General features: G+C 40.0%; 1 protein-coding gene across 4 annotated transcripts in view; it reads right to left on the bottom strand.

Annotated features, from left to right (window-relative positions):
- The window catches only part of LOC117989905 (synaptic vesicle glycoprotein 2C-like), a 51,273-nt gene that overhangs the window by 3,135 nt on the left and 37,535 nt on the right, over positions 1–10,603 (bottom strand). For all 4 annotated transcript variants that reach the window (XM_069504236.1, XM_034977300.2, XM_034977301.2 and 1 more), the window contains 7 exons: positions 10,369–10,464; positions 5,939–6,072; positions 2,759–2,949; positions 2,144–2,292; positions 1,402–1,807; positions 766–1,028; positions 115–274 (listed from right to left, as the gene is read on the bottom strand). In XM_069504236.1, the coding sequence (XP_069360337.1) occupies positions 115–274; positions 766–1,028; positions 1,402–1,807; positions 2,144–2,292; positions 2,759–2,949; positions 5,939–6,072; positions 10,369–10,464 (1,399 nt within the window). The remainder of the gene's footprint in view (positions 1–114; positions 275–765; positions 1,029–1,401; positions 1,808–2,143; positions 2,293–2,758; positions 2,950–5,938; positions 6,073–10,368; positions 10,465–10,603) is intronic.

Genomic DNA, 10,603 nt, shown 5'->3' with positions numbered 1-10,603 from the left:
AATTCAACCACTCACAACGATTGCGATTGTAATAATTATTGATACAGGTTTTTCGGAATCGACCGTTTCCCGCAATCAACCAGCTTTGAAATGATGAAGTTTTTGAATATTTACCGCAAGTTGGTGGGGAAGACCTCCGTGATGAGGCAGTCGAGCGAGGCGTTGCCGCAGGAGATAACGGAGCTGAACACCGCGCTCACCACCAGGTTGTTGGTCTTGTTGTAGACAAAGTACATCGCCGCGGAGCACAGACCCGCCGAGAACGTCGCGAAAACTAGAATTAAGATTAATTATGAAAATATGCAGGAGAACCAAAATCAATGACTTAGCCCAAAGCCCAAACCATCAGCAAGTCGAAGTTAACAGTGAGCAGACTATATGCGCCGACATCCATTGCACACAAAAAGTCCTAGAGTCACAGAATAAGGATATGACATTACATAGAGGTTCGACGAATCCATCTATACAGAGCAATCGTGCTGTAAGTGCGGGAAAAGGAGCGACCCGAACTGGCCTACGTAGCTAGGGCGCTATATTGTAAGGTCGATGTGGTCATCACTTGGGTACCACGAGATCAAAGGCGTCGGACTACTGTGTCTCTATACTGTGCTAGAGTGGAGACCACGGTACTAGCAAGCGTAGGCGCCCTCCGGCACGATGGACTGACTATATAAAGAGGGCGGCGAGAAGCTGCTGAGGACAAGGTGTGGTGGTGCTCACTGCTCACTATGAAAGGTCTATGTTAAGGCATATATTATGACTTACCTAAGAAGAACTTCCTTCCCAGCCGATCCATTCCCAACACAGCAAAGATGTTCGATGGTATAGCAGCGGCCACGGTGATCAGGGAATCCATGAACACAGACGAGTGTATGTGCGAGTCGCAAGCGGCCTCCGCTGAATGCGTTCCGTACTGTGTCACATAGGCTGTGACTTGGCAAATGTCTGCCTCAGCATTATCGTGGGTCCTCGACCACTCGTCGAAGCGGTTGAACATTTCAGGGAACCACATCATCAACCCGTAGTATCTGGGAGTGTAAAAGTAAACTTATTTCTACTGTTAATTTTTTTGCGGGAGCATGATACAGTTGTAGATTTATCAATTGAAATTTAATTTGAAAATCACTTTGGGAAATTTTCTAAATCATCTTTTAAGTTTTGATCTTGCTAACTTACAAATAGAGAGCACAACAACATTATAACAGCATTGAAAAGTACATCATTATATAGACTGACGGATAAACCATCGTCTAAAGCAACGTATGTTTGTAATCTGCATACATTTTCTGCTCCATCAGTCATTCATTAATCACCATGATTAACGGAATTTACACACATTAACACAGAACCTATTGTGTAATTTAGTCCTTATATGTAAATAATGTAAAAATCACAACTTACCCAATATGGAATGTAAAGTTAATTGTTATGGAGATTGTAGTAAATTTCAGTATAGGCGGTACGAACAGCTCTTTGCTGTGCTCTACGATATCTCCCATCATTTTCTTCAACTTAGACTTTGGCTTAATTTCCTTAGCTTCTACGAATTTCTTCGGTTTCAGGTTTATGGGTTCATCTACCAGAATTTGTTTTACAGGGTACAACTCTTTGTCCCGACCCGTGTTCATCATGTAAATGCTGCGGAACACCTCCAAGGCCTCATCGTGTCGGCCCGTGGATATTAGAAACTTGGGGGATTCTGGTAGAAGTAACAATAAAGCTGCTACCACGAAGGAAGGTAGCGACATCACCAACAGGAAGATTCGCCATGAATTGTAAACGAAGCCTCCGGTTTCACCACCGATTCCTGCAATATAGATGAACATAATCGATTAAATACATATAAAAGATTAAACTGACCGACTGACAAATCGCATTGGGTCTAGAATTTTGAAGGTTCGCATGTGGGTTTTCCTATAACACAGCCTCCACTAAGAAAGATTTTTAGAAAATCCCAGCCACATGAAATCGAGCATCAACTACTTTTATAAAATTAACAAGGTACGTACCTACCTACTAGAGAGAATACATAAATGAAAAAATTCTCCGCAAATCCAGCAAAATAAAAAGATGTCATAGATCTTAACTAGGCCGGAAAAAAATATTTAAATGCTTGGTTATACAATAACAAAGTAATTCTTACCACTTGGAATGATGACCCAAGCCAGGCCGGCAACGAACAGGTTACCAAGTGTCCAGAAAGCAGCCATGAAGCTCAACATAGCTCCTCTCTTGTTCTTCGGCTGGAATTCTGCGAAGTACGACCAGATAACTGGACCTGATCCTCCTAATCTATAACAACGACATTATAAAGTTAACATTGCGTTAAAGCTTAAACTATTAAATGCCTTGATATGGCAGTCACATTGGATACGAATTTATTATGCTAGCATAGAAACCCTGTAGATTATTGCGTAGATAGGTACATATATTTTTATCGTAGATAGGTACATCATTTTGGAGGTTTCTCCACAAGTTTGGATTGATTTCGCACGTCAGAACAAAGTGTGAACTGATCAGCTTTCATACTCCTTGAGGATTGGGATTATTCGTATCGTAAGTACGATACGAATAATCGTATTAATTAGTATTCGTAATTACGTAATTAGTATTCGTAAGTGCTATATATTTCGGGCCAAGCTGTGAATTGTCGTGTTAAAATTTTACTAAGAAGTGACGGCTGTTTCGTAAATTAGCAGTATTGTGGAAATTTTTAACAGACATCATAAAATGATCTGACTCAGGAACATCAACTTACGCAGCACCATTAATGAAGCGGAAGAGCATGAAGAGCTCGTAGTTCTGGCTGAAGGAGGAAGCGACGATGGCGAGCCCGTTGATGATGGAGATGGCGATGAGCACGCGCTTGCGACCCAGCGAGTCCGCTACGGAGCCCCACGCATACGCGCCCACCATCATGCCGATGAAGATTATACTGTTCAGCCATCCCTGGAGACACAACGACATTATTATTAAATAAATAAATAATTTAACGTTTATTTAGCTAACAAAAATATACAGAAGATGTTTAAAACTATAAAATTACAACTAAACTTAAAACTACGAGCTACATAATACTAAAAACAAAAATTATATCTTGTATGAGCTAAAGGGGCTACTGCCTCAGCACAATGCTGCAGTATTTGACTACTGCAGCGCTGATTATCAGGTAGAACTGTGGTGTCACGACCCAACAACGAAACAATTATTCTTCTTCTTTTCTTATTTGGTGGTTTTTTGAGATGAGGCTTGAGATGTATTTCAGGGCAGATGTGATTCGCTTCATCAGCATTCTCCACTTCTTTCTGCTGGCCGACAGACCATCAACCAGCAGACTACCAGTCTTTGGAACCCGTCAGGTATTTTGCAATTTCTGGTGATTGCAATCTGGAGCTCCTATATTCGATCGATTATATCGAGTTTAGCCTTTTGATATCAAAATACGATGACTTGATGTCATAAAAAGAAAGCGTGAGACTTCAGAAGAGTTATCTTACTGTGTAGGACCTACCTATAATTTTTTTACGATGAAGATCGAAATAAAAATATTACAAAACAATGATTAAGATTTCTTATGAATTCCTGTTATGCAAATGCAATATTTTAGTTCGTCTATTGTACATTAGTGCAAAGAAGAAAGCTCGTATATTTGGGCTATGTTATGCGCAACCCAAAATACGATCTACTGCAGCTTATAATACAGGGCAAGATAAAAGGCAGACGTAGACCTGGCCGTAGACGAATATCCTGGCTCAAGAACCTTCGCCAGTGGTTTAACATGAGTACAAGATCACTGTTTAGGGCAGCAGTAAACAAGATCCAGTTAGCCTTAATGATTGCCAACCTCCGGTAGGAGATGGCACTTGAAGAAGATTGTACATTACCATCGAAATATGACGAATAGATGTTAGTTATTTTTAGGGTTCCGTACCTCAAAAGGAAAAACGGAACCCTTATAGGATCACTTTGTTGTCTGTCTGTCAAGAAACCTACAGGGTACTTCCCGTTGACCTAGGATCATGAAATTTGGCAGGTAGGTAGGTCTTATAGCAGACATTCGGGGAAAAATCTGAAAACCGTAAATTTGTGGTCACATTACACAAAAAAAAATTGTGGTCATGAACTAATAATTAATATTTTCAATTTTCGAAGTAAGATAACTATATCAAGTGCGGTATCATATGAAAGGGGTTCACCTGTGGATTCTAAAACAGATTTTTATTTATTTTTATGCATCATAGTTTTCGAATTATCGTGCATCATGTCGAAAAAATACGACTGTGGTACGGAACCCTCGTTGCGCGAGCCTGAATCGCACTTGGCCGGTTTTTTGTCTTCAAAACGAATTGGGAGATTGGTTTTGAGAGGTGCCTGTTGGTCAAATATTTAGTGTAAATATTATTCACATCGTCAATTTTTCTCAGAAACTACGCTGTATCTAACTGCAAATACAAATGCATGTAAGTATTAATATTAGTGCAAGCACGAATTTTGCGTAATGGCAATTCAGGTGATATCATACCTAATGCCAATGTTCCTCGAATCTTTAATTTTATTTAGTGTCATTGAGTTAGTGATGCAAATGCCTTGGAGGTGTGAATGTGACGATTGGGTATATTAATAGCTATATCTACGTATTTTTATTTATTGTCAAAGGTTTGCTGTACTTCCGAGTTGTATGTAATAGGTACATCACACTTATTCACTTGATTGTTTAGCATAGTTAGTGCTCTACATATAATGCATTCGTAGTTAGGTATATTGATGTCGTATATAAAATCAAATAACGTAAACATATGACAAATAGGATCTTGCGGTTATATTGTAGACTAGCTGATGCCCGCGGCTTCGCCTGCGTGGATTTAGGTTTTGATTTGATTTTCCAGGATAAAAAGTAGCCTATCCGTAGTAGCCCGTAGCCGAGATGCAAGATATCTCAGTACCAAATTTCGTAAAACATTTAAACGTATGGTTCTTGAAAAATCACGTGGGATCACCACGATTAAAGAATGCGATTCCTTACAGCATCAGGGATGAGGAGTTGGGTCCTCGAGTTCAACGATAGTCTTCACTTGGTAGGTACCTCCAGTCCTCCAATATCAATTTATAACCGACAGTTGCTAAATTCCATCAGTTTAGGTGGTCAGGTCCCCTGCAGCATCAGGATTGAGGAGTTGGAATCCAATTTTTTTATGGAACAATGTTGCAAAGTTTCTCTATTGATTAAAAAGAAACTACGGACTATGAGGAAATAGAGAGTGCACTTTCATTTACGCACACACCTGTGCACTATACACTATATTATAATATCTCATGTCTTGTGGACCTACTTGATTCTAGTTTTCTGGTAGACTGAATACTCAGAAACCTGGTAAGGGAAAATCACAAAATTGTTCTTGCCATACGTCCGCCAGGCATACCGTAGTATAGGGAAGGTTGGCGTATCGTACTGGAATACAAGTGTGGACAGGACTTCGGCAATATCTCCACCGCTTTAAGCTCCGCGACACTAGGGTGCCCTGATGCTTCTGCTCTCAGACACTGAGCAAACAGTTAAGCGTGTCCTGAACGAGTGTCTGCATTTTCACACGTACAATGTACATACAAGTATGTGCAACAGTCTGTTAGCTACCCCATTGTCAAGGAACGAGCGGGCGCTCATTGATATGTGTTAGTGGTGTTAACAATGTTTCTGCCTTTTTTGTGGTTTTTAAAGGGTTTTTTTTTGTGTGTTTTTGACGATATTGTGATGTTTAACGTACGGGGGTGACATAGTCAGCCATGACTCAACCCCCAAAAAAATAAAGAGAAAAAAAATATTTACATACTTAGGTTGGAGTTCGAGGTTGAGGTTGGCGCATAAAAACACAACCTCGAACTGGAATTCCCTGTTATGTGGTGAACGTTCAGGAACTCGGTTGATAAGGATGATACGTACTTTGGTCTGAGTGTTGAGGTTTAGGTCGCACTGCGCGGACGGTAGGATGAAGGACATGGAGATGACGTCCATCTCCTCCGAGGTGCTGACGAGGCCACACACTGCCAGCAGCAGGTAGTGGAAGCGTCCATATCCTGCAATACAATACACACACTTTATGCACACATGTGTTTATGATATTTACACACACTTTACTATATACACCAACTTATTGCAAAACTGCCCAAAAAAAGGAGTGTCATGTTTTCACGGTTTCAGGGTGTGAGTTTCTTTCTTCCGCCATAGCTTCTAAATACCTGAATAGATTTGGATGTAGGTATAGAGTAACTATGCTATTTTTTAAATTATTACTTGTTTTTGTACTAACTAGCTGATCCACACCGTTTTGCTGAAGTGGATTTTTTAAAATCGGCGAGACGGTGGAATTAAAAAAATCGTGATACTAGTAGGTAGGTACCTACCAGCTACTATTTTAAACGTGTCAGTCCGCATATTTTAATGGAAATACAAATTTTGTAACTCAGGTTTTTTTTTAATTTAGTAACTTGAACAACCGGTCAAGAGCGGCTCAGACTCGTACACGAAGGGTTCCGAACCACCGTATCAGAAATAACACTTTAATTTTTATAAATTTCCATGGCGGCTATTTTGAATTTTTTATTAGTTGTTGTTATAGCGGCAATGGAAATACACATTCTGTGAAAATTTCAACTCTGTACCTGTTACGGTTCAAGAGATATGTACATACCACTAACAGACAGACCTACGGATGGACGGACGGACGGACAGCGGAGGCTTAGTATAATAGGGTCCCGTTGGCATCCTTCGGGTATAGAGCCTAAAAAATTACAGACTGTCATACAAACTTTCAACCCTTATTCCTTAGGAGTGGAATTTCCAAAAATCGTGAAACACTCAACTTTATTATTAACTGACATTCTAAATACCAATTTTCAATGAAATAACTCGTGAAATGACGGACTCCAATTAATACTTCAACACCTCATAGCCTTTCCACATTCTAGGTCTTACTCATCATGATCAAGATCAACCCATCGCCGGCTCACTACAGTGCACGGGTCTCCTCTCAGGGTGTGAAGGCTTTTGGCCATAGTCTACCACGCTGGCCAAGTGCGGATCGGCAGACTTCCCACCCCTTGAGAACATTATGGAGAACCCTCAGGCATGCAGGTTTCTCACGATGTTTTCCTTCACCGTTAAAGCAAGTGATATTTTAATTACATACTTAAAAACCCACATAACTCCGAAAAGTTAGAGATGCGTGCCCGTGATCGAACCCCCGACCTCCGATTGAAAGGTGGACGTCCTAACCACTAGGCTACCACAGCTAGGTACTCTAGGTAGGTATAATAACGCATGTATAAAAACGGACACGTGTAATTACCAACGCAATTAGCGTTTGTCAATAGAGTAGATAATTCGTACAGAGGAAACAATAACATGCCGATTTATGAATGGGCATGCCAGCTCTGCATTCCTCACGGCAGCCGTGGCACCGTGGCACCCGTGGCGCGTAACTTCTGGGAACTTTGTCGTATGACATTTGTTTACATTCTGCGTACGACATATGACACTTGCTCATGAGCTTTTAGAATGTTTAACACGATATAAGTAAAGCGTGTATAGTTTGTTTTTGATGCAACACAACTCGTGTCTACAAATTCACCTTTTTAGGGATCCGTATCTACAAGAAAAACCGGCCAAGTGCGTGGCGGGCCACGCCGCGCAGTGTAGGGTTCTGTAGTCACAATCCTCGAGAAACATAATATAATTAACTCCTTAACCTGTGAACCCTACAGATAGTTTTCCTTTAAAAATGATTATAATATATAGTACTGCTGTGAATTTTTTCACGTTCCTATATACTACCATTTGGCTGATAGAGGGGGGGGGGCACTCTTTTTTTTAAATCATAAAGTACTGACAACAGTACATTACTATCATTACAATTTAGCCTATAGAAAAATGATGTTCCCAGACCTACAGTATTTTTAAAAGACCTATTCCCCACATATGTATCTATATCCGACACTGTGGGGTAGACGTTAATAAAAAATCATCCCCACTTTAGATGTAAAATTTTATTTCACCACTTTGTCGGCGTGATTAATATTTATACCCATGCTAAATTACAGATTTCTAGCACTAATAGTCTCTGTGATTAACCGAGGACGGACGTCCAGACAGACGGACGGACATGGCGAAACTATAAGGGTTCCTTATTTACTACGGAACCATAAAAATTAATACCGGCTAAGTGCGAAACAGACTCACCCACCGAGGGTCACTACAGTCGTATTTTTTGACATTTTGTACGATAAATCAAAAACTGTTATGCATAAAAATAAATAAAATTTAAGAAATAATTTTAAAAGTACACATTTATAAGAAAATTTACAAAGTACCTACATGGTGTTATGTCTTGTACGGTGGTAGGTACTACAGAACTCTTCTTGTGTGAGCTTGACTCGCACTTGACCGGTTGTTTATAGACCTGCATGCGTGCCCACAATTCGCCTTCGCCTTTGCCACACGTGTAAAAAATGCCTTTGATACTCGATCTCTAGTCTAGGTAAGTTTACGGGACAGGTTGAAATGGCAATCGGGGAGGGCACGCCCCGCACACCCGCACAGCCCCCGTGTAGTACGGGGGCGTCCCCCCCGTCTTGCCATCTCAACCTGTCGCGGACTATACATGGCCTTAACACTTATCGGATTTCAGTTCACCACGTGACGTGTAGATAGTAACTATAAGTAGGTACCTATGTTAGTAGGTATACATATAAGTGACTACATACAACATACGTATATTTACCTCAATCTGAATCCTACAGAAAAGAATACTTAATCAAAAATCATTTTTTAAAATATATTTAATGCATGGTTAAGTAGGTATGGGTACTTTCCCACGTCCTATATACCTACTTGTAAATAAATTATTTAATCATGAAAAACCGTCGTATGCATGGTTGAATATGCGATACACATTCACGTTTTAGGGCTCCGTACCCCAAGGGTGCCAACGCGCAACGGAACCCTATTGCTGCTAAGCCTCCGCTGTCCGTCCGTCTACTTATTACCTATGGGACTGTATTTCATGAACAGTAATAGAGTTGAAAATTTCACAGATTGTGTATTTCTGTTGCCGCTACAACAAATAATAAAAATTAAAAAGCGTTTTTTGCGATGGTACGAAACCCTTTGTGCAAGTTTGACTCGCACTTGACTGATTTTTTTAGTTATTGTAATTTACATAATAATTATAACCTTTATTTGAATCTTAGCGCCTCAGCGGTAAAGAATTATCACTGACAAGTATGTGCCAGATATGTTTATGGCAGGGTTCCGTAGCCGTGCTAGTAGCTATATAGTCCTCATAAGAGGTTAAGGAAACGGTAGTCTTAGTGTTGAGCAAGGTACAGACAAATTAATAAACTCATACTTATTTGAAAATACTCTATTATCAGAGATTTGAAAAATTACCTAATTAGAAATTAACAGGGTATTTACTCGAGGAGGTAAAGCAAAACTCTGAAATATTTTTAGGGTTCCGTACCTCAAAAGGAAAACGGAACCCTTATAGGATCACTTTGTTGTCTGTCTGTCTGTCTGTCTGTCTGTCTGTCAAGAAACCTACAGGGTACTTCCCGTTGACCTATAACCATGAAATTTGGCAGGTAGGTAGGTTAGATCTTACATGTAGCATACTACGTTCCATTGCGCGCTGGCAGATTGCTAGTTTTTGTTCTAATTTTTGTGTCAGGGCCCAGGTTTGGCTACCATAGGTTAGTATAGGCAGTACGCAGCTATCAAATACTTGTTGTTTGTTTTTCATCGGCATTTCTTTTGATTTCATTACTTCTTTTAACATCCAATATCTGTTCCACGCATTTGCTGTTCGTCGTTCTACTTTCTTTTTATCGAATCTTTCATTGAGACAATTTCTCCGAGATAAACGTATTCATCGACATATTCTATTTCTATATTGTTTGCTTTAATGCATTCCTGTATTCCGTTTGTCATCGGTGTCGTTCCGTTGGTATCTAGTGTACCAATCTAGCTATTAAATATCTCCCTACGAGATTGTTAGATAATTGAATTACATATTGTTATTATAAAAATTGTTAAAATTATAAATTGTTGTAAGTATGTTTTATGTGCTAATTATAAAACTATAGTTGGCACATAGTTCGAAAAACCGCAAAATATTGGGTTACTAATAGACTCGCGAACTCAATGAGTCGCACTCGCAACTCGCAATGAGCCGCTGGATTTAGGCAGCGCAAGACCTTGGCATGTGGAACTCCTTACAAGAGACCAAGGCCAGCACAGCAATGGACGTCTATCAGTTGATGATGAAGGTGATGATGAATTGCTACCAGTTGATGATGATGATGATGAATGCTTACCGGTTTGTTCTATCGCTCGTTCGAAGTCAGCTTTTTCCGAGCCGGAGCCTTTTTCTGGATCGAGCTTCGAAGGCGACTTCAGTGGAGGCAGAACGCCTGTGTACAAAAAGAAAATTCGATTGAAAGAAAAACTAGGTCGTAATACTAACCTGAAACCTATGATGCTCACCTAACATTTCCATATGACACTTTCGAGATTGTTTTTAACACATCACATGTTTCACTCTTGAGTAGA

Source organism: Maniola hyperantus, chromosome 17 (assembly GCF_902806685.2).
Source record: "Maniola hyperantus chromosome 17, iAphHyp1.2, whole genome shotgun sequence".
Taxonomy (NCBI): domain Eukaryota; kingdom Metazoa; phylum Arthropoda; class Insecta; order Lepidoptera; family Nymphalidae; genus Maniola; species Maniola hyperantus.
This window is presented reverse-complemented; position numbering and strand designations above follow the sequence as displayed.